The 26,049-nt window shown below is 32.5% G+C and overlaps 1 protein-coding gene across 2 annotated transcripts in view; it reads left to right on the top strand.

Moving 5' to 3' along the window:
- Window positions 1-7,485: 7,485 nt before the first annotated feature.
- The window catches only part of LOC124359113 (ras GTPase-activating protein-binding protein 1), a 30,452-nt gene continuing 11,888 nt past the window's right edge, over window positions 7,486-26,049 (top strand). The window contains exons 1-7 of one of the 2 annotated variants that reach the window (XM_046811568.1): window positions 7,486-7,707; window positions 16,152-16,316; window positions 20,363-20,546; window positions 21,099-21,215; window positions 21,471-21,572; window positions 22,846-23,013; window positions 23,320-23,452. In XM_046811568.1, the coding sequence (XP_046667524.1) occupies window positions 16,219-16,316; window positions 20,363-20,546; window positions 21,099-21,215; window positions 21,471-21,572; window positions 22,846-23,013; window positions 23,320-23,452 (802 nt within the window). In that variant the 5' untranslated portion in view covers window positions 7,486-7,707; window positions 16,152-16,218. Of the gene's footprint in view, window positions 7,708-16,151; window positions 16,317-20,362; window positions 20,547-21,098; window positions 21,216-21,470; window positions 21,573-22,842; window positions 23,014-23,319; window positions 23,453-26,049 lie in introns of both variants that reach the window. The other variant, XM_046811567.1, reaches the window with a different exon arrangement.

Below are 26,049 nucleotides of genomic sequence, written 5' to 3'. Positions count from 1 at the left end.
CCCTCCTACGCGGTGCTGCTCAGATATTTGCTTCTGCGCAGGTTTCTTTGCGAGCAGTTTATCTATAACATCCATTGGAGCAGAACATCACATTAATTTCATTACATCTTGTCTTGTTGCTTATATTGAACTTGCTTTGCAATATAAGCAAAGTTTGCTGCTGAAAACAGTAATTAGCTACCATACATGGAATATCGAAAAGCGTTTTTTATAAGTTATAATAAAAGTTGTGATCTGCATGATCCATAATAGTAAAGTAAAGATGTCTTATTTTACCAGGCGAAGATAGGGCTAAGAAGCCCTCTCTAACACTTAACCTGGGGACCATCGGCTTAAAGGTGACTTCCGAACCACCACAAAAATGCTTAGTTAGTCGAAGCATTATTAAAATTATATATTATGATTCTGCCTTTGAATTGGCATGGTAGGGGTCAGCCGAATTTAAACATGTAATATTCCGTCTGCCTAAAACGGGACGCTCATCAACTTTGTTCTTAAGCTGGTGTCAAAATCGACGAGTAAGAAATCGTTAGCGTCGGTGCATTGCATTTGCTGTCTGCATGATGTGATGAAGTTTTGATCTGCATAACTTCAGCCCAATATCTGTCCATTTATTCTTATTCGTATATTTCTTACAGCTGACATTGTAACAGAGCTGGACGTTGCTCAATTTCCACAATAAACTTATATGTATTGGTTGCAATATTTTGTGAATAAACTACAATTAAAAAGGTGTTTTACCTCGTAGTTCAATCCAAAATTGCGTTGTGCGCCAACGTTCTGCTAGAATTCGGCTTGTATACAGTCAAATACAGAGAATTTCATGTCGGCGAATTTACGCGTCACTTAGCGTGAATTCCGCCTCTCAGTTTGTTAATGCACATGTTGGCATAGAGATTTTTTATCGTATAGTATAAACCGTAAGGTAATAGAGGTCCTTATAGCCAAGCTGATTAGCCTGCCGTTGACTTTCGTTCGCGGTCTTTCTATCCGTATAGTATTTATATTTATTGGCCTTATAACCGAGCACGTAAGTGAGGGTGTCAGTTTCTTTAGACCAAGTTTTTATCAAACCATGTCAACGTTTAGTTCCAACGCTAATATCTTACATTCGATCAAAAACGCTTGACACAAGGGGATTTAAACAAAATGCTTTACTATTTAAGGAGGCATTTAGATGAAGGATTCAACTTCTTTCCTGTTGCCTTTATGGGAGAAAATACAACACTAAACATTTTGGTAGATCCAGGAAAATTTTGTGAACGAAGTCAAGCAATTAATACTTGAGGTTTAAAGTTACGTAACACTGCGTCGAGCCCCCCCCCCCTCGTAACGGTGCGTAAAGTAGCCGAAAACCGCCCTTTCTCATGTGGCGTTACGTAATTTATGGACACACAAACACATAAAGAGTGTGTGTGTGCGTGTTTTATTATCCCATTCGTTAATTTTTACAGGTTATTGTTTTCCTAATACTAACTACTGATAATACTACAATTTATTGATGATCTTCGTCATATTATTTAATTTAAAAGTTTTTTCATATTACATGGCATAACACATAATGTACTTCACTCTTACTAACTGAAAAATTCGAGGCGACAAAAATCTCAGGCCTATTTGGTCCGTGGATTAATGGCTCTATCCCAAATTGCAATTTTATAGCTATAGTTAATTACAACTGCATCTGGTCAATAGTAATTTCTTGAATATTTTCTGTACCTTAACGACCGCCAATGACATTCGTCTCCACATTATTAATAATATGATTAATTCCCTCTGTTGTTGCAGTTTTGATTTTACTGATGTTATCGACATATATTAATTCATATCTTCAACCAGGACGAGGCTCATATGCATTATCAAACTCGTACTTTGGCGAAAAAAATTATGTTTCAATTTACATAGGTAACTTATTCCGTTTAACATCCCACTTCATTTTAACCTAATAATGTATAACTAAACTTTTTGGGGTGTATCGCGATCAGGACTACAAGGATTTCAGAGGTAACAGATATGTATTTTTATCTTCCCTGAGGTGGCCGGTTCCCACATTAAAACATGGCAGTAACTAGATTTTCCAAGTTCTTTTCTTCTTCTTTAATTTTTAAAACCCTGACCTATCTGCAAATCTTATATGTTTTTTGCAGTCTGGTACACCTATAAACACACTATACTTTGAATAAAATAGCATTGTATGTGCTCATTACCAACGTAAAAACACAGAAAAATATAATTCAAACGTGTTGGCGTGTGACGGGTTTCTTCTAAATCGAGGCATTACTCTAAGGTCTGTAAGTCAAGACTAAAGAAAAGCAACATTAAAACTTCAATGCTTTTACAACTAGTTGAAATGTTGTTGTTGCTATTACACCAGCTTCTCATTCATGATTAAAATACGCTGCCGTTAAAGTAACCATTGACAAATACGAAGCGGAGGCATTAATAGATACTGGCAGCTCCATAAAGTTTTTTAAGCGATTCGTTTCTCAGAGTAACATCAGAGTTTTCCCAGGATCTGGTACGGTTTCAACGGTATCTTCTTCACTTAGTTCTCAAATTGATGGTTATACTGTATTGTAAATGTAAAACTCTTTGAGCATTCAGACACAAAACTTGCAGTATTAAAATATTTTTTTGCTGATGTAATTTTTTTGTTCTCTTAGGACAAGAAGCTTATATAAATTGCACTTATTCCTGTAAGAACCTTTGCGCTGCTTCCGGAGTGACAGGATATTCAGGATGAGTAAGGTTAGGGAGTAGGGGCCGCCTCCTATCGAGATCCATGTGGAAAATTTAGGGCACTATTTCAAAGTCATGTCTCCCCGGAAGAAGGGAAGGCCAGCTCTGAACCAGCCTCTCCAGTCAAAGTTTCAGAGGGTGGCACAGCCTTGTTGAGGCTAGCAAGAACCTCTGAGGTTAGGGAACGAACTCCACCATGTCCAACAGTCATCTCCCACAGTAGACAGACCTATCGAATTGCCCATGAACCCCAGAATCTCGACATTTGCGGTTGTGAGTGACACATCGGTTTTTGCTGTGCTCAGTAATGGTTCAACTGGAAGGTATAAACCAGCCAGAAGTGATCCCTGCTGGGTAGTGCTGATGTCATAGTGGGTCATGATTTACTGAAACATCATTCCCAAAGTCAACTAAAATTTGATGGAAGCAAATATCCACTTATTTTCAGTTCTCTACCTCATGCTCGAGTTGAACCTCCTGCTTTATTCAGCAACCTAACTTAAAATGAACTACCGATTGCTACTAATTCTCGTAGACATTCAGTAAATGATAACACATTTATTCGGAAAAGTTACACATTAAGTTGAAAAATTATTAACACATGAAGTAAATAAGAAATTCGATCACTATGCCAAGCTCAAACTCTTGTTACTAGTATTGCAAATCATAAAAGACGACTGATGATACACTATTCTCAAACTATCAACCGCTTTACTCTCTTAGATGCTTATCCTCTACCTAGCATAGAGGATATCGTGTCTCAAGACGAAATATTCTGTTTTGAGTACCCTCGATTTATCTAATACTTATCATACAATTCCCATACGAGATGATTAAAAGAAATACACTCCTTTTGTAGCTGGTGGTTGACTTTATCAATTTACCAGAATTCCATGTGGTGTAACAAATTTGTATATTTGGGTGACATTACAATGTGTTACAAAGATCAACATGAACATGATATTAACCTAAACAAGTTCCTTGCGGCTCACAATAAATTTGGACTCACCATAAAATAAATAATAAGAAAAGCACCTATTTTCTCCAGCCAATAAAACTATTAGGCTATGAGATAAATAACAGAACAATTAGACCTGATCACTACAAACTTAAACCAGTACAAAATCTACAACTGCCTACAGATGCTGCTTCGTTACGAATAAAATTGTCGCATTGTTCTAAATGAATATCGCACTATTCAGACAAAGTTCGAAGTTTAATACAAACGAAAACATTTCCAGTTTTATCTCATGCTGCCTTGGACTTCGAAAACTTGAAACAAGAAATAATTAATTCAGCTATTTCTGCTATAGATGAAAGTATTTTGTTTGATGTTCAATCAAATGCATATGAGAATTCCATTGCTGCTAGCTTCTCACATAATGGACGTCCAGTAGCATTTTCTCAAGGACTTTGAGGTGAACTCTGCAGTAGAAAAAGAAGCTTACGCTTAAGCTTTGAAAAACTGGTGACACTCTGATTCGTCGTCACTTGCGACTCATCACTGATCAGAAAGCTGTATCATTCGTGTTTCACAATATGCACACTATAAAATAAAAAATGAGAATATATTTAGACGACGCTTAGAGCTTGCTTGTTATAAATACGACATTGTTTACAGACCTGATTAACAAAATGAGATAGCTGACACACTGTCCAGAGTTTGCGGACCAACTTGGCAACAACAAACTTTTTCACTCCATGCTCTACTTTGTCTTCCTGGGATTACTAGGATGACCTACTGGGTAAGAAATCGAAATATGCCTTATTCTTTGGAGGAAATAAAGAAGATGACTATTAAATGTCCCATCTAAGCAGAAATAACCCTCGATTTTATAGACTCCAAGAAACAGTCTTAATAAAATCAACTACTCCACTTGTAAGGTCTGAATGTAGATTTTATTTTTGCCAACAAAATCCGAAAATAAATATTTACATACTGATGAATTCTCGCGTGTTCCTTTGCTTATCCATGCCTCGACATAACGTCAAGCACAGTAAGAAAAGTTATGTTACCTGTTTTATTTATTTGGACTACCCTGTTATATTCATATTGACAGAGCTCTTATTTAATTTCAAAAGATATTAAAAACTTAACTCCAAAGGCATAGCGACAAGTAGAGCTACACCATATACTCCTCAAAGGTAGTGGCCAAATAGAACATAACAACGGCATAATTTGGAAGGCTATTGTATTGTTGCTAAAAAGTCGCAATTTAAGAATACACTAATGAAATTATGTCTTAAATGATTCCTTACATTCTATTAGGTCTTTAATTTGCACTGCTACAAATGTGACACCGCATGAACGAATGCTTAGTCATTCCAGTAAAGCTTCAAACTGCCAATATTTATTAATCTGGCTACTTTATTCTGAAAAAGTGTTCTTGCACAGAAATTTAATTACAGAGCAAGTACGATCCGCTAGGTCGAATTAATAATGTAAATCCCAATTATGCAACTATCCGTCACGAAGATGAGAAAACAGTTATCCAGAAACAGCTACCTCCGAAAGAAGACATTGCCGCTGTACTCTCAAAAGATAACACAGATCAATCTGTTTTGGTAGTGGACCAACCGAATAGTAATATGTCTGAAGAATCATAAATATCAAATCGAGATATATCTTTGATGGATTTGACAAGTAGTTCTCCGCTAGATGTAATAATCTTGTACCACATACTCATTCATATAAACCAAATAATCCATACGCTGTGCTACAAAACATTGATTCCCCTCAACCAATTAAACAAATTCATAACTTTGATTACCCGCCTACGAACTACAAGAAATATACACCTTTTAACCCTTTGGGTGCCAAGGGCCGATATTATCGGCTCACTATATTTAACCAAAGCGTGCCGAGAGCCGATATTTTCGGCCCATTACGTTTAACCGAAGTGTGCCCGCGGGCCGATATTTTCGGCTTTGAGATTATATTATTTTTTTAAATCATATAGTAAGCGAATCTTCATAACAGATATATCAAACGAAAGGGGAAGAGTTACTTAACAAATTGATGTATAATTTGTTATAGTATAAGGTCCAGGACAGTATGTGTCAAGTGCACCCGGGGTTGCCACCTTGACTGTCTCCCCCGCCACGAGTGTAAATAGACTGAACGTTTATGTAACAATGTATATATTTTATATAGAGACATTTCTTTGCATAGTTTTTTATAGACTTAGTAACATTTTTCAATAGGCCTATGCTATAGACTATAGGCACTAAAAAATAGTGAGTGATTGAAGATTGGACTTTTTCTGCCTTTCAATAACTGAGGGTGAGTAAAAGCAAATAATATAAAAAAATAGGCTATTTGTCATGCTTTTATTTTTTGTGAGCATGCATTAGGGTCCTAACCAATGTTTTTCAACCATCTCAATGCTAGTTTAATAAATATAGTTTTGTTTAGAAAAGTCCTTACAATAACATGCCCTTACATTACATTGTCAATATTTTAGCATTTTAGTCCAAATGTAAAGTTTTATTAAAAATCTTATAACACTTTTATTTCTCAATATTTCTTTCTAAAATTTTCTATATTGGTTCATAATTATACATACTAATGTAAAATGTAACATATGTTTACCTGGGGTATTTCATTACAGATATTTTGATGTGCCTGTGAATAATGTCTGATTAATCTTGAAATTACTATACATTGGGTCACAGCTTTACAGTCAGGACATCCAATTATAATATAACCAATAATTTGGGAATAATTCATTCTATTACTCTCTGGAAGAAGAATCAAGTATGCACACTTCGAAAACGCTCCTACCACAAGTCCCTATACTCATATATATATTCATAATATGTTTTCAACGTTTCAACACACTTGCAGGTCATTTGAACTCTTTATACCCATTATACTCATCTTATGTCACTATCGAGATACGCTTATAATAACCCCTAAAATTGTTCAAAAAATTGTTGCGCCTATCATGTGGTTCCTTTATATGGCTACATCAGACAGTGGTCTTGATGTTCTAGTTTTTCAGTTAATGTCCTTGGTGAGTTACAAACATGCTCCAGTTTAGTCTGCACGATTTAATTTACGATATTAATAACAACACAGTTGATCGTTACTCATGACTAGCCCATGCAAACATTCCCTGCACAACGATATACTCACAGCGCACATATTCATTATATTGTCTTACCGTCAGTTATAATTGACCAACGCATTGAAATATTTATTGCTATTCTTATTTAAAATTGTATTAAAGTTGGTAATTTAGTTGTATAATTTTCCATTTCCCTGTATGTTCAACGGTTAGTTACGTGTTACTGTAGTTGCTATTATTCTGATATTCCAATAATTATAATAGTATTACAATTTTCATTGAAAAGTGTTTGCTGTTACACGGCTAAGCAATACATGGGAGGCAAAATAAAATTGATTCGCCCCTAGAAAAGAAGAAAGTGTGAATCGATAAGCTTCTTGATTACGGAATTTAATATTGTTAATTTATGTAAAAATTTATTAGGCCCCGTGCTAGTAAGTAGGCTACTATTTTGTTTATTATAATTACAATTAAAGAACTATTATTCTTTCATAAAGTTACATTGAAGTAATATATTGCTTTATATACAACCTTTAACGATAGTTATGTTTCAAAGGTGTTATTTTGGTGGCATTGTACGGAAATGGTTCACAAAATTTAGAACATGGACTCACTCTCTAACCCATGACCGACTTAGGAATTGGAGTTTCCGTTCCTAGTTGCGCAGATGGGTGCGCAAATTTTTACATTTTCATCAGATGATCTGTGTGCTTCTGTTCTGTGCTGCTTGCTGTTGTCTGGACTCTTGCTATAGTTGCCATAGCTGTACCAGTTTTGAATTCTTGTACGGGTTATACTCTTTGTGATCGTTCTTAATTAAAGGTTACTGAAATTACAACTTAATATCGTGAGAGAATACTAGTTATACTCGTTTTAAGTGCTGCTGTTTCTCCTCAGGGTAAGTGTTTGAAACGAATTTACTAACACGTTGTGTTCTCCATCCCTAACAACCCCAAGGGATATATGGCTCTCGTAATTACAGTAGCCGAATTGTGAATAAAATCAACAAATTCCACACTTTTGTGCGAAAGTAGTGATTTATATTCGTAATATTAGATTAGAATTATTCCTAAAAAATAAAATTGTGAAATTAACACTACAAATGAGTAACTCGCCGGGTGTAATGTCATAGAAATACTCCTTGGGGTGTTCCATTCAAGCAAGGGTGTACTGGTTAGCCTACCTCAGATTATTTCACACAACAATTTCAATGCAATGTAATAATCTTGCTTACATTTTAGCATGAATTTAGTTATTTTAAACATAATGGTTAGCCCTCAAAGTTAACAAAAAATTACTCAGCCTATCATTAATTTATTGTTGCTTTACAATCTGGATCTACAATGGATAGGATTGACCTGCTGCTGTCATAATTAACTAGGTAGACTGGTTTTGAATATGATTACAAGAATTTTCAACTCTTAAGTAAACATTTCAATATAAAACTAGACATTTTGAAATGTGTGTAGCACAATTGAGTAGCTCATTCCTATCTAGCCTAAATTAATATAGTCCATACCCTAAGTTAATTTGTGCTGTTTGCGGTAAATTATTAATATTAATTTTATATAAATGTTACCAAATGTGAGCAGTCTCTATCTTGTCTTCAGTTGTTTTTAGATAGATCTTGAGTAAGATTTGTTTATTTAACTCAGTTAAGTTATTTTTGTACTATAGTTTTTAGATTGATTGATAAGAGATTTCGGTATTTATTTACAATACCGTGACCATGAAAAATGGACTTTTTTTCATGGGTTGGGCATTTATAGCCAAGTGTTATTATCACAGGTGCATATAAACTGGGGGGAAAGTATATCATTGTATTATATTGATGCCTTTCGGGCATTATTGCATTAAAGATGGAAAATAACCGACAAAATTTTGTCGAACAACACTTGAAGGGTTAAGGATCAGGGGCATCACGTGATCTGGGATTCGACTTTTGCAAGCTCGAGTTAATTTTTTTTCTAAAAGAGCAAGCAGTGCGCAGCACTGCGCAGCGGGCAGGCATCGTTGACAGGATTAACGTCATCATTTCAGTAAAATTGCCAGAGGTACTGTCAAAAAACAGAGTTTTCAGAGGATTTCAAAAAATCGTAACTCCTTTGATTTTCGTTGCCGACGAATTTTTTCTTCACTATTGTTTTCAGGAAAAATTGTAGTTTTCAGGAAAAAAAAATGAACATACCTTTCCATGGTCACGATTTTGTAAATTGATACCGAGATTTCAAATCTAATGTGTTGATACATGTCATATTAACATTTGTAGGATAGGTTCTGACAGGAGTATTTAATTTGACTTACACTTGATTTACAGGGTTTAGGCTAAGTGTTTTATCCTTACAACCATTTTATGGGTTTGCTGTTTATGGCATTTTCTGACGAATCTTTAGATGTCAGAAAACATATATCCTTATTTATCCACCATTTGAATTTTGGAATAGCAGGGTATATTTTAATGTATTCTTATTTATTATTATTTTTAGAAATTAGAAACAAAAATTTATAATAGACTAGGTATGTAGTCTACATAAATAACATTTGTCATATTGCAGTGTTTTAGGCTGCAGTATAATAAATATAAAACACTCGAGTGATTGATAATCTGGAATCATCAATTAGAATTATTTAAATACTATCAGAAATGTTCATCCTGTAATTAATAAACTACGGTGCTCAAAGTTAGTATGGGTAGACTTTAATAAGCGACCTACACTTGTTATTAGATTGCTATTATCGGATGGTTCGATTATTTTATGTGCAGGATAATTCGATATTACAATTTATTTAACTTAGCATATGATTTCAACTTATTAGTTATATTAATTTTAATGTAAATTAACAACAAGAAGTATAACTAATATTTTGAGACTTTGAAAATGGCGATGAATATGAGGAAAATGTGCAAGAATTTCTCACAAGTAACGAGATTTGTTTAAGTAGCTTTGACATGTGGGTTTGGCTTCTGGTAACACTTAGGGAGAATTCTTTCCTCCATTTCACAAAAGCGGTTACCTATTGATATCAAGCTGGGCAAGTTATAAATATTGTATAAGGTTTCTTTGATCTGTAAGTCTAAGCCATAGTTGTTTTGTTGTTTTGTAATGTGTATGTAAAATTTATGCATTTAAAATTGTAATTCTTCTTCTTACAGTAATTTATTTTAACTCTTATTGTGTACGATTTTAACATACATCGAAGTTGTATAATATATCGAATTGTTTGATAATAGCAATTGAATAATGAGTGTAGGCTGCTCATTAAAGTCTTCCCGTTAGTATGAACAAAGTTGTATTATTTTCTATAATCAAAAATACATATATTTATTTGACATTTAAAAATATAGCTTCACTGTAATACAATCTTAAAAGGGTACTTTGGAAATTATACCGACCACACCCAAACATGAATCGTTATTTGACATTTTGCTTCTACTGATTACTAGATTAGCGTGGAACTATATTTCGTCAATATAAAACAAGAATTGTCTTATCGCAAACCCCCTCCCCATCCTCAGACAGAGGTCAAAGTCGAGCGGTCTAGTTGATAACGTGATTGCAGAGTCTCGCCGCCCGGTCAGCTGGTGCGTCGCTTTGTTGTACTTCCGTGTTTTAACCCTACATTTCTCCAAACACAAAAATTCAACAAAAACAAACATTACAAAACAAAAACTAAACTCTTTATTGAAAAAAAAAACACTCAAAACTAGTTTTTATTCTTGATCACACTCCGCCACCCAAAATGTGAGTGCCTCCGGCCAGCACCTTCCGCGCTGATGTTAACAAAAGAAAAACATCCCTCGAGATAGTCCCTATCAATAAAATATCAAATTCTAGAGGGGCTGATCAGAAATATAAATTAAATTGTAATGGAAAGGCAATTATGTACCGTGCAAAAAACTTAAATAATCATGTAATGCCACGCGCGGCCTGCTGTAATCGGGATGGATTCTCGAGAAAGATAAGATAACAGCGACAACAATACCTGGAAATGCTTGTAATTAAATAGTTGTTTTTTCGTTCTATCATGTTTGTTTCTATAAATTTATATTTTTGTGTTCTTCATACTGGTGTGGTCTGTATAATCCCAAAATACCCCTAAAAAGTCTATAATGTAATGCAGTTTGAAATTAGCGTTTCAAAGTAATTGACACTAAACCATGGTATTTGAGTAATGGCTGCTAGAGACTGGAAATACACTTGTTTTTCAATACCTATTACAGAATATTGTGTTGAGTTATTAAGTTCTTGTAACTTGTTACTGTGATAGCTTGTTAGTTTACAAAAAGGCTGCAGTATAATAAGCGGCCACTAATACAATCATATTATGACTATTGAATGATTCAAATCATTGATATTCATGACCATCCAAAGGCCTGAAAGCAAAATTTCTGACCAAATAATGTAATAGATATTTCAAAGAACAATATGGTTTTGTTAGTTTTCAAGGTTAGAAATTAATGTGGAAATAGCCTATTAATATAATTTACAAATTGAAGTATAATATAATTAACATAACTTCAACAAAACAATAACATTTACTTACCTTAAATGCATTTTCAAGGATAAACATTATTGTTTATGATACAAAGTGGACACATATGTCACTGTTCTTCTCCAAATTAGTCAATTACGCATGATTTTAATTTTAAATTTATTTCCAAACATGATTTTACTTTGCATTAGTTTTGAGTGATAATGTCGAACTGAATTAGGTGTTTTGCTTTTAAAATCTTATTATAGTGAAGCTATACTTTTATATGTAAAATAAATGTAAATGTTTCAGAATTCATAAAATAACTAAACTTTATTTAAACGAAGTTTGGGCAGCTTAGTACTTACGATTACTTTAGACAATCTGAAGGTATCCCTGCAGGTACACATTCATTAATTTAAAAGTCATAGTTTGTTTGATTTCAACTAAAATAGTACATGATTTTTCATCATATTCACGATACCAAATTTAAATGTTCAAAAAAAGTCTTCTCAAGATCATTTTTAGATTTGTGTTTGTCCTTAGTTTTCTTGCAGTGAAATAATACTTGACCTTTAATAATAGTTTTCATCTCGTCAATACAAACAGGACAATTCGGATTTAAAGGAGCCAGGTCATTATCTAGTAACAATTTAAAACATTGCTCAGTGTTCATAAAAAAATTTTGAGCCAATATCTGTATATTCACCAACATTGTTCTTTTCGTCACTAGCTTTCTCCTACAAAAACGAAATAACAGTAGTTGGTAATGACGTTACTAGCAACAGCTGGTAATGACGCCACTAGTCTTGATAAAGAAAGCTGGCAATGATTAATTATGAATATCTATAGGTCAAAATGTCATATTCGATAGTATCGATATTTGAAGTTGATAAACATAATCTGATTGTGTTGGTGGCTGCTTATTATATTGTAGCTTACAAAAATTTAACTAACCACAATGTAACATAAAGTGATAAACTAATAACTTTATAGGAAGTGGTTAATACCAGTTTGACTGTACTAGACAATTATGGGTACTACTACAAAATCCTTAACTATTATTTGTTATTAGGCTATACATACGTACGCCTAATATTATAAATATATAAAGTTAAAGATAACCTTAAGAAGCACTCACGTGATCTGAGTTTGAATTTGGGTACTATATTGATGAATGGTCTTATTTCATAAGTGTGGGTCTTTTCTGATGTCAGTTCACGTAAGATTTAGGACATGATCTAAGATCGGGAAAGTACTGATCGGAAATGATCTGCCTATCAGTGCTGACTTCGGTGGTGCCTTTGGCAGTGTTAGTACGCGATATGAGTAGTTTTTAGTGCTGACTTCGGTGGTGCCTTTAGCAGTGTTAGTACGCGATATGAGTAGTTTTAGATTAGGTTGACATAAATATGTTATTAGTAATATCAAAATTAAAGAGTTAACCTGTACAAGTGTTCTCGTGATCTAAGTTTGAATTTGGGTACTATCTTGAACGTTTTTTTTTTTTTTTGTCAGAAGTAGTGCCAAGGCGCCACCGAAGCACGCACTAATGGGCACAGGCATTTCCAATGGGTACTTTCCAGACTTCAGATTAAGTTCCAGATCTTCCAGCTTTTCTGACATAGATCACATTGAACATTTGAATTTTGGAAAATTGAGCGCCTGTTGGGTTCTCACGCTGTTTACTGAGACCCAATGAATGAAAAGAATGGCTTCTGCTCTTGCTTTTCTCACATAATCCCCGAGTCTAAACGTTAGTCAAGGTCAAGGCAAAGCAGACAATTTCAACCCTCAAGGTTATGGTGACCATGTTTTGGGATAGACATGAAAAATTGTGAGTTGACTTTACAGGGATATGAATAAAGCTGCCTACTGCGCTACCTTGACTAAACTTCGATGTGCAATGTAGAATAAGCGACATGGCCTTTTGTCGCCTGGAGTATTGTTGCAAGACAATACCAGACCCCATACTGCGAAAAAAAAACTCAAACTCCAATCAAGAAATTTGGATGGGAACAGATGAACCACCCACTGTATAGTCAGTCCTTAGTCAGATTTTATTTTGGAAAATCCCTCGTATTAGAAGCTATGTATTTTAGGACACCACTCTATAAGTGTGAATTATCTCTAGGATCACTTAAGGAAATGCTAATAAGACATTGGCACTATTGTTCTATTTTGTTAGGCAGGCCTACACAACAAAATGCAATATTGATACTGTTATCTCTGTTTATTCTTGATGTGTCATTGAGTTAGTGACTGATTATATTTACCAACATGCAATGTTGTCTTTTGTTTTCTCTTAGCTTATTTCATGTAGTAAATGCTTTATCTAGTATCTAGTAAACACTGATGGTGAACTAACTAAACATTGGCTTGCTTATTATATCTTTGGACTGAACCACAATAAATACAATGTTGTGAGAACACATTTGAAGTTTGAAAGTTTCTTGCTTGAAGAAAAAACAAAATAATATTAATCTCTAAATTTTTATACAGTTACAGTGTATGTAAATAATAGGACTCAAATCTAATTCAGCTATCCATTTGTTTTATTTTGTTGTATTATTTGTTTTCTATCACCTAGCATTATGCCATTGTAATATTAACCTTCTTGATGTGTAACTGTAATTATTATATAATTTATATAGGTTCTTGACTTGTAAAACACTATTATATATAGTGTAAAACACTGATTATGTTTTAATTGTTTTAATGTCAGATCGGATCCAAAAGCTGGTGCCATGGATAAAAAAATTTTCATAGTGACTATGTAGAGAAGTTGCTCCTTGGATGAGCGAGTACCTGCTTGATAGCTGGAACTAATTCGTTGCACCCTCCTGTTTTTGATAGGTTTTAATATTTTAGTCTATCTTTTTTATTTATTTGTATTAATTATCTGTTGGCATATTTTATAGGTTTGTTATAAGTGCAGATTAATATACAAAATGTATTTTAGCTTTAGTTAGGATAGTTTATATTTTTGTGTTTGACGATGCACCTGTATTGTGTACCTTGTACCCATATAATAAGTAATGTGCAAATAAAGAATGACTAATGAATAAGTGAATAAATGTTCATAATTTAGTTTGTGATACAATTTAAGTTCATACATAAAGTTTTCCGTGATCCTTTTTTAAAACTATTCTTACTTTAAAAAGTTAGCCTTGTAAAAATGCCTACAAGATTATAGAAGATGCCTCCTCGTCATTCTTTATTAATATATATTATAAATCATGTACATTAGTTTTAATAAATATTCAATCACTAATAATACTTGCTATGCCGGGACTCTGACCCGGATGAGTCACTTGCTGGATAAAGTATGCTTCCTTTAGACCACAAAGTCCTTTTTACAATTCAATTATTATGTATTGGACTGTTTCTGTTACATGTGTGTTTAAATAACCTAACTAACAAAAACCAAATTCCTGTCAAACAACTTTTAACATTCATGAATGAATAACAAAAAGTACATGTTTCACCGGGATTCGAACCCAGATATACTTGTTGCTGGGTGAGCATGCTACTACCATTATACCTGAGAGCCCTTACTTTTTATGATTCAATCATTTTGTATTGTTTCTGTCACAATTGAAATTATATAAGCTAAAACTCTTAACACTTTGTACCCTGAGCCCGAGTATAAGTCGGGCCGCGTCGGCAGCGCCTGCTACTGGCGCCTGAGTATAGCTCGGGTCGTGTTATTTAATTCTATTATTTAGCTCAGTCATCTTATTTTTGGATTAAAACATTTTGATTATGTTCATTGGTTGTCTAAGTTCGTATTTGTTGGTTTTGAGATCCCTGGGTCACGTTTTAGTAATGAAATACGTATATTTTTCGTCTTACTACTAGCGAGTCTAGACAGCTGATCGTAGGCGCCGCGACTGATCGTCTGTACTGTCAGTTTGCTTTGTAGTGTTTCAAGTTGTGTGTTTTCGTGAGTCTTAGTGATGTCTTACTAAGTTTTCTACAAATCTTGCTGACAAATACTGAAGCAGATATTATTATAATGTATTCTAAATGTGAATTTAACTGTTTGTAAATAATCAGAACTTTTAAGTTTCTTACTGAATGAAGTAAAGGCAAATTCAAGCAATGTAAGGTTATCCGTGTGTTTTGTTTCGTATTTACACTCGCTTTGTTCTTTCTTCTCGACTTTCCGTTGATTTTTTTTTATATTCTTTACATATTATTTTCTAGTTTAAATAATATGGGCGATGAAATCAAAAGTGATGCAATTCGCGATCTTTTGTTTGACTCCAAGTCGGAAAGTGACGATGATTTTGATACACACCTGGGACCAAATATTGATTTTATGAACGATATAAACGAAAATATGTGAGATCCTGTATTTGATTCAGGCCATTGTGCTTTAAAAATTACCACACTAAGGCGAACTACCTGAACTAACAAGCTATGTAGCAAAAACTTTTTTTGTATTTTTTACATAACATTCAATATTATGTAATAATTTTATTTTGAAAATAAAACTATATATTTGTATACATTAAAAAAAGTATGTATCTCTATCTTTAAAAAGATATATAGTATGAGTTTATAACATAATTACTGTAATAACAGAATTTTTTAAAAGCATCATAAAACCCCCAGGGAGCCACGACGAAACATGTATTAAGGGCCCAGGGTACAAAGTGTTAACTTTGTGTTTATTGTTACTAAATTATGAACTTCACATCACTCACACATGTATACCAACATACATGATAATATTTTCAAACAAATTTCTTTTTTCTCTGTACATAAAACTTGCATGTACATAAAACCAATATGTATTTTTATTTCAGAATAAATAATATATTACTAGTAAAACTTATTCATGTCATAATTAATTTGTTACAGTTATCACTTTTTAATGAAACACTAAATTGGTGGGACAAAGTTGAAGAGGCGTTTCCTAGAGGCTGAAATGGTCATGGATGTTACTCCAACCCCCCAGTGTGTGGGAAGAGAGTTTGTGCGACAGTATTACACGTTGCTCAACAAGGCGCCCACTCATGTGCACAGGTTAGTGTTTCATGTCCACCCAGTGTTTTAAGAGTTTTTATAATAGTATTATGTGGTGTTCAGGAAGGTGTCAATTTATGTGCAACTTGCTCAGTTTGGTGGTTTGTCTTCTGATAAACAGGTTTCGGCTGTGATAAACTAACAAAACCACCATTCAATGAATGGATTGGCAGACAGGGCACTATTGAATGGCCTCCAAGATCTCCAGATATTACGCCCATGGACTTTTTCAGTCTGGGGTTTTCTCAAAAATGAGGTTTATTCTGTCAAGATTCGTGACGTTGATCATTTGAAGGAACGTATAGAATCAGAATTTGAAAACCTACAGTCCCTGAACATTTGCGAATGGATTTGTAATTCAATGTTGAAAAGATGCAATGTTTGTATAGAACAACCACTTTGTTGCGTTTTGTATGGAAGCCACTTTGAGCACCTATTGTAGGTTAGATACTCTTTAAAATAATTAATAATAATTACATTAATAATACTGTACTTTGTACAAAATAAAGTATTTGTACTTTTCTGGTAACTTTGTATTTTCATTTCTGACAACTGACTTATGGGCCACCCTGTATTTATTGGTTTCCCAGTTGTGTGCTCTAAGGCACCCTTTTAGTGCCAGAGATAAAATCAAATCTATGTTAACCCTAGAAGTGTGGAACCAGCATGTTTTATGTCAGTTGTAATTTATGTGTGTTGTGCGGAACCAGCATATTGTATGTCGGTTCAGTTTTTAATTAAAAATAATTATTTATCTTCAAACAATCACCATGTTTTTGGTATCATTGAAATTGTGAGATTCCACTCTACAATTTCTATATAAACTTTTATTTTCTAACTTCAATATTACGGTCGTGGTGAAATGTTTTCTGAAGAAGTCATCATTTGAGTTGAATTTCACGGGTGGCCGGGTCAAAGAAATACGTCATTTTAAACCAATCACAGCAAGTTACGTATTGCCTGCAAACAGTGCTGCCATATGTCAATAGACGCGGAATGAAATATTCTTTCTTCCAGTACAAACAGAAAGTCATTAGAACGAATAGTTGATTTACTATGAATATTCTAAAAAGGGACAATTCTAAAGTTGTAAACCAGCATATTTTATGCTGGTTAGTATAATAACATTCACACAGTTATTTATTGTCAATAAAGAAAATAAAAAAAACGGTGTAAAGTGAAAGAAACTATCTACCGGTACAATCTTTCAACGGTAAATTTAGTTCAGTAGGTTTCCGGCAGTGCGTAACGAAAGAGATGAATCACGGCATCGCATCAAGACCAACCCAACCCATCCCTGTCGGCCATTGTTGACCATTTTATTTCACCACGAGCTTATTTTTTTTACCGATTTTCATAATTTAGATCTCTATTTTTTCAGGTTGAAATACTCAACTGCATAAATGCATATGAAATGACAACAACATTATAAAACAATGTTATTTTGAACTATAATATCTATTGTTTATATATTGTCAAAAATTTTATAATGCAAGGTTTTACAATATTTGACGCACAACAATTATTTTTTTACTCAATTTCAAAAATTATTGAGTATATTTCTTTCAAACATTATGTGCTAACATAATATAACAAGTAAAAAAATTTAAAAAAGGTTTTCATATTTTTTTTACATTGCAAACCAGATTATTTTTTATGAGTAAATTCTTCAACGTGCGACTGTTAACAAAAAATGTCATAACTCAGTTCCTTCTCAAAGTATTTGAACATATCTTATATTTTATTTTAGCTAAACAAACATACGTACCAAGGGTATATTCAAAAATTACATAAACATAAAGTATAAGTGAACATTTTTAGCTTGTTTCTGAATTTTGTTACAAAATATTTTCATTTTTCAAAACATTTTTTGTTTGTAAGCTTATAATAAAATAATAGTTTATATTTTTGTTGTTTACTTTTAGTGTTTTCAAATAGCATGTATAATTTAAAATAGAAAACTGTGTTTCATATAAATATATAGTCACATTTGGAGGTAACAAAAATGAAAAGCCCAAACCCTTGTACATTTTTGTAAATTTTCGCGTGAGTAAAAAACAAATGGCAAAATTACAATTTTTGTTTAATAGAAATTTTTAATATATTTCCTAATTTGGCATAGAATTCTCTACATTTTATACATTTAACATTTTGACCTTACTGTAATATTTCAATACCTTACAGAGGTCCAAACTTGAAATTTTCATATCAAAATTTTTGCAATTTCTCATTATTTTCATGAAAATATATACTAAACCAAAGAATATCAAAAGATTTATTCCTATTTCAAATAGTAAAACTTCTGAGAAGAAAAACGATATATAACAATATATGTTTTCTTGATATTAAGTATTTTTTACGATTTTTTTAAAAAACCCTTGCAACACGTCAAAAATGGACTGACGTTTTATCTTTGGTAACATGGACACACTTCTAGGGTTAAAAAGGGCCAAATTATTTTTTGTGTGACTATGCGAAAAGTGTCAGAGTGTTTTGGATGAAAATCCAAGGGTTTAGTTAAAAATGTACATAAGATATATTTTTAATCATAAAAACTCTTTTTTACTTCTTTTTAAAAGTAAATGGTTTTTTTACGTATCAGAAACTATTTAACATTTAAACTTTTATATAATTTTTAAAATTAAAAAAATCACCATAAACAGCAACATTTCCACAGAAACAAAATAAAAATCAAGTTAGAGGTGAATAATAACTATTATAACAAAATTTTATTTTGAAATTTTAATACTTTCATGATAAAGTAAATTTTAAAACATCCCACAATCATGTGTAATAATTTAAATTGTACCTTAAAAAAATTGTTATAAATAGTTAATTGCTAGAGATTATTTTTACTAAAATACAAGATTTCAGAAAAAAAATCACTTAAAATTTTTTTTATCACTAAAAGCTCTTTTTAAATTTGTTTGAAAGGTAAATGAATTGTACACCAGAAAATATATAAAAATAAGATGTTTATATAATAAAAAAAATAAAAATCACTTTAGACAGTGACTTTTCTACAGAAACAAAATAAAAATCCAGTTTTATTTATTTTAAAATTGTAATACTTTTATAATAAAGAGCATTTAAAAACACCCTAAAATTATGTGTAATAACCTATTAATGTACAATAAACACAATTATTATAATTATTCAAGCGCTAGAGGTTTGTTTTGCTGAAAAGCTCAGGGTTTTGAAAAATATTCAGTTAAAGTTTATTTTTTTTACCATAAAAAGCTTTTTTTAAAATTCTTTTAGAAACTTTAATGTTTTAATCATAAAAGCCATTTAAAACAATGCAAAATCATGTGTAATGTAACAATAATTACTAAAACGAAACTCAAAACAAACATAACTTTATTCAGAAAACTTTCAAACGAGCTCTACAACACTGTCATCATGGACACTCGGAAGTGACTGTCATTACTTTTTTTTAATTAATTTTAATATCTAATATAACTTAGAAACATTGTAAATTAATAAAAACGCTCCTTTACTAGTCACGACACTGTGATCGCGATCCAACTGAGAAAGTGTTGTATTTTAGTTAGTTGTTTATGGCACCTAGCAGTATTAAAAAGTAGAAACAATAGTTGAAATGATTAGTTAAGTTAATGTATTGGCCTTTGGTATGATAGTTAAGTTAATGTATTGGCCTTTGGTATGATATCAGCCAGTATGGGATAAGTTATAGAGGTACTACAAATAAATAGAAATCGTCTCGTTCCGAGACTCCGGCACTCTTCGCGTAGGAACGTATCGTCTCGGAGCGAGACTCTGCACTTAACCGTGTTTTTACATCGTCTCGTAGCGAGATCCCTAGCAGTCAAAAAGAAAAGGACAAATTATAACCTAATTTAAACCTACTTATATTGCATAATAAGTAATAAATAGGGACAGAGTGGTCTGCGATTAATACCAAAGTACCAACATTTTAATATTTCTAAAATGTATGAAAATTTGACAGATTAATGAGCATATTTTCTTATCCAAATATAAATATATTCCAAAATTTTGGTATTTGAAAATAATTATTGTTTCAGATTTTACAACAACAACTCATCATTTGTTCATGGGGGTTTGGAAGCTTTCAATCGAGAGGGGAAACCTGCAGTTGGCCAAAAGCAGATTCATCAGTGTATCCAACAACTCAATTTCCGAGACTGTCATGCCAAGATCACCCAGGTGGACTCGCAGGCCACTCTTGGCAATGGGGTTGTAGTCCAGGTTTGTAAATATTTTAATGTAAATCAACTTGTAACTGATATTCATGGCTATGAGACAAGAAATAGGCAACATTTTGTCACAAAAAGATGTGTCTACGCTAGCCCTCATAAAAGCTTTGTACATCAATGTGTTCAGCTATTCTATGTATTACCTAAAGTGAAGTCATATGCATGCCTCCTTTGACAAATTTAAAACAAATTATGGTTGCTGAGAAATGCTTGTATATTGTCAGTGTGTACTGTGATATATAGACAAATTTTTAGCCTAATCATGTGACATCACTCTTGTATATTTTATAAATTTTAAGTTAATTTTACACCTTGCTTTATAATGTATAATTTTATATTAGGCCTAGGCCTATACAATAACAACCACTGTTTAGACAATGCCATGCAATGTATTGTAAAATAACAATAAACTCTTTATTAATAAATTGATTTTCAAAATAGTTTATGTAAATCCATGTTGAAATCCACATCATCCATCTTGGCAATATGATAAGTAGTTTGGCTGTCACATAAGTTCTGGATTTAACTGATGGGCTTGTTCAAGGTTACTGGAGAATTGAGTAATGGAGGACAACCCATGCGTCGCTTCACCCAAACCTTTGTTTTGGGTGCACAATCGCCCAAACAATATTATGTACACAACGACATCTTCCGCTACCAGGTAGGTGACTGCAGAGTATTAGTAATCTATGAATACTGTAAGTAAAGCACTCCTGATAACTAAATTTTAAAATGAAGCCATTAAATTTAACTAAAGGTTGGAAGATATTTCTAGGAAGTTTTAAAAAGTCAAGTCTTACACACTCCTAATCTAAAATTAGTATATAGGTAGGTTATTTTAATTATTTAAATTAATCTAATAATATAACTTTATTTCTAATGAATATAAGAGTCAGGCGGGTTTTATTGTTCACAGGATTTGGTGTTTGGGGACGAAGAGGCAGACGCAGAGTCCCACCATTACGAGGCAGATGATGAAGAGTCGGAGCATCCGCCTCAACCAGAGATCTTGCAAGTGGTAAATATAACTTACTTTGTCTGACATCAGTTCCATATTCTTTACATTTTAACCAAACAAAGCCTTATTATAAGGTTTATTTTAAAATAATAAAAATCTAACTTTATAGTAATTAGCAACAGAGCTCTTCATTTATGCATTATAAAAGATTTATATTATTAAAATGTCATGGTTATTGCTCACTTTTAAAAAGAATTTATCTGGATCTGTGGGTTATCAGGATCTGTTTTACAGATTAGGACTCCTAATTTGGATTTTCTATTATCGGACTCCTAGTTATTGCTAAATACTGAAAAATCAAAAATGTTGTGCCCTTAAATTTGAAGTAAATACTTTTGAAAGTAATCCATTTCTTTTAGTGAATGAATGTTAAATTTTCTTTTACTGGCAATAGCTAACTTTTAGTTTAAAAGTTAATCTGTAAAAGTAAGCACTTTCCAGCTAAAATTTTAAGGGGTATTGTTATGTGAAAATCGTTAATTTTGTTTGTCTCTAAATGTACATCAAATAAGTGTGTATTAATTATCAGTTTTTTCTTGTACCTTAAAAATTAAAAGTAAAGTACTTATGTTTTATATGAGGTTTAATATAACAGATATTTCTTTAAACTATTAAAATACTATTACAAAAGCATACTACATTGTGTACCATTGCTCTATGTTAGCATTTGTGCTACATTTGCGCAGAAGTGTAATGCATTTATATGCATTTAAATTTAAGTTTTGTATTATTAAGTTTTAAATATGTAAACTTCCTACTACACAAGTTAGAATCCTCAAAATAATTGTGGGTTGACTGTTGTTCAAAACTATTAAAAGCTCTGAGTGCATGACAATTTTTTACAAAGTTAATAGAACAATATTATATATTGGTGGGAAACTAAGCTCAACTTTTACAAGATAGGGTAGGAAATCAGAATAGAAGAGAGTATTTGTTGCTTTGTATAATAGGCATAATGTTTACATTTGATTGTTTTTTAGAATAAAATTAGAAAAAAAAAAACTCCTTATATCTGGAATGATGAAGGTGGTGTATTTAAGTAATTGTAATTGTATTATTAATATTTTATTTTAATCATTATTTGTATTTGAATTTTATAATAAATTATTCAATACAGTACAATAATTTTATTCTATGGATGTTTAACAATATTATTTAAAAGCAAAATGTTTAAAATTATTTACTGTACGCAGTTTATGACTGCATATAAAATTTGGTGTTATTGGATGTATTTAAATAATATATAAAGAGACTTGTTGTAAATGTTCAGCAGGCAGTAGAGCAGCAAGCTCAGTTCTACGTGAGTGCTCCTCAAATACCAGCTGTGAACGGGACTCCCCATGTAGAGGAGCCTCAGGTTCCTGCCCAGCCTCTGCCACAGGCCCCGCCACCTCCTGCCCCCACCACCCCTACTTTCGATATCATCTCTCAACCGCATGTGGTCAGTGTTCACTGTTATCTGTTACAAAGTATTTAATATGTTCATTCCCAGGTGGCAGTTGAACAACATAGAGTTATAAACATCGTACAAAGGTATTAGCAATACTGAATATAATTTTCTGCAAAACAAACTTAAAAATGGTTTTTTAATCTAAGTAACACGTAGTTATATATATATTGATCATAGCAACCATTCATTAGGCGCAAGAGCATTTTACTGATGGCAGAGAATAAGTAGGTTTACTATGTTTTAAGAAGACTATGACAGACAACAGCATGTTTCTCTAATGTATGATTATATTGACAGGCCTGTGGATATCAGAGTGAGGAATGTGAGCCAGAGCCAGAGGAGGAATTTGTGTCCGAGGAGGTGCCAGAGGACAAACCGGTTGATGACTACAACACAGTTACGGAGCAGGATCAGCCAGCTACAGATAATAGTATGTTTAAATTGTGGAATTACATCTAAAATTTAAATCACTGTTGGCCAAAATAATTTATTTTAGGTGATCACCAATCTACCTCTTAAGAGGATGGTCTGCAATGATTCAACAAAAAACTCGTACATTATGATGTACACACACACACAATGTGTATTTGGTAAAATATTTTCATAAAACTTTTTATATTAAATTAGATATTATTTAGATTCTTAATAAAGTGTAAAAGTTGGCAATAAAACTAGATAATTAAGGAAAATGTGTTTTATAAAACAAAGGTATTAATTTTCCAATGGGTACATGATAAAATTATCAAGACTTATCCTTACAGTGATTAGATAACCTCCTAGTCATTTTTGACATTTTTTATTATGTGGTTGGTCTTGTGTGTCAGATATTTTTTAGCATTAACAATTAAAAATAACAATTTATTAATAACATTTTATTTCAGTCTTGGAAAGAAAATTTTTTCTACGACTTTACAAAAATGGCCGAAAACATGTTAATACAAATTTTCAAAAGTCAGTATCTGAAAAGGATTTAAATTTAAAAATAAGTGAAAAGTTTATAAAATGTTCTTTATTAATAAGAATATTCCATGACAAAATCATGGCTGAGGACTCAACTACATTTTGAGTTCCAGACCTGTGAATTTCAGTAAAAATGCTACCTTTTTTTATTACACTTGTGAAATGCTAAATTTGAAACTATAGGCTTTAAAATGATCAACTGACAAACTTGATGCTTTTAAATCACGAAATTAACAATACACTTTTAATTACTTCTTTTTAATAATAATGGACAGTACTAATAGTACCGATGGTACATTTCTTGATCTTAACCTACCCATACGTGTTATGTATTACACTGGCATAAGTGTACTCACATTAATGTTTTTCTCTATATTAATGTGTTAAACTTTACTTATAACTACTTGCCAGCTCTAATTTTGATTAAGGAATTGAACAAACATGATAATTCATTACATAGTTTATCAGTTATGTTGTTTGTTCTTCCAGACATTGTTGTGAGTTCCAATAGTCATTTTTCGTACTGCTTTCTTTACAGGTACCTAAGCAGTATACATTTTTTACAGTTGAAAAACAGTTTTTGGTCCAGAAGGATGAAAGAAATGCACAGGAAAATGCTGCATTATTATCTTTTCAAACCACCACTTCTCATCATATATACAGGCAACAAAGTCATTATTTTGTGAAAGATGACACATTTTTAAATAACATTGAAGTCTGATAATCATAAAAGCTTGAGCCTTTGGAAATAACAAAATACCTTATTTGATTGTTATGTGAGGGAACATACAAGGAGTGATCAAAAGAAATGTTGCATATCGATGCAGTTGACAGCGTATTCTTTTGACTCAACAGTAGCACAGCTGTTGTTTCAGATCTCCCATAACGTCAGTGAATCAAAAATGTTAAGTGAAACAAAGTTAACCTCGAAAGGTTAGTTTTGTGGATTTTGGCTATTCATTTTATCTTGTTTAATGAAAATGAATGCGAAAGAAGAGCAACATGTTTGTGTGAAGTTATTTGTGAAACTGAATAAAACGTTTTCTGAAACAAGATGCTTTTGGTGAAGAATGTTTAAGCCGATCATGTTGTCATCAGTGGTACAAGAGGTTTAAAGATGGCTGAACATCCACAGAAGATGATGCTCGTTCCAGATGTCCTTCAAAATCAATCAAGTTTATTGTTCAAGCGTTCAGGTTTCTTAGGAACTTCTTGAAATGGTAAATGATGATAAGAGCTTCTTGAAACATGTCATGAGTTGCTTGTGTTGCTAAATTAATACCAATGAAAACTTTGTATTTCACCCTACACTGTGAATGTAAAGTTTTCTGCAAAATCACCGATCACTAAACAGTAGTTATCCTCCAAGTTTTCTTTAGTTTCCTTGAAATGTTAAGCTTGAACTTTTGATATAACATTTCTGTATTATCAACAAGAGAATGCAGAAACTCCTGACTGGACATTACTTGTGTTATGACTTGAGCTCTAATGGGTTTGCACCCACTGCTGGAAAACTACTTCATCAGGCATAGTGTCAATTTCATTTTGTAAGACATCAAGCAGGGTATCTGGTCCAGGACATTCTGAATAGGTGTGAAGCATACATGTTTCATTTTCAATATCACATACCATGAAAGCTGTGGGGTCTTTATAATTTGTATTAAGTTTTGCTCTTCTATCTATCCTAAGCTTTGTGTTTTGGTGATGTTTGCAAACACATACACTATGTGTTACTAATGAATCCGGAAGAACGCACAACTTTGGTCCTAAAGCGCAATACATAGAGCGGACAATTTTGTGATCTGGATATTTCTGTTTAAATGAGCTAAAGAGTTTGTTGAGTGAGAACCTTTTCTGTTTCTGCACCTTGACATTGTCAATTATAGTTAAAACGCATTCCTTTTTACCAAGGCATAAGTGTATATTTTCATCATTATTGTAAAACTTAACATAGTTAATAATAGCTTCACTTATTTTGTTGCACTGTCTTTTTGAAAGATGTGTTAAGATACCCTGATCATTTACCAGTTGCCTAGCTTAACCTTACCGAACACACCAGAATGCTCA

The sequence above is a fragment of the Homalodisca vitripennis genome, chromosome 4, assembly GCF_021130785.1.
Source record: "Homalodisca vitripennis isolate AUS2020 chromosome 4, UT_GWSS_2.1, whole genome shotgun sequence".
NCBI lineage: Eukaryota > Metazoa > Arthropoda > Insecta > Hemiptera > Cicadellidae > Homalodisca > Homalodisca vitripennis.
This window is presented reverse-complemented; position numbering and strand designations above follow the sequence as displayed.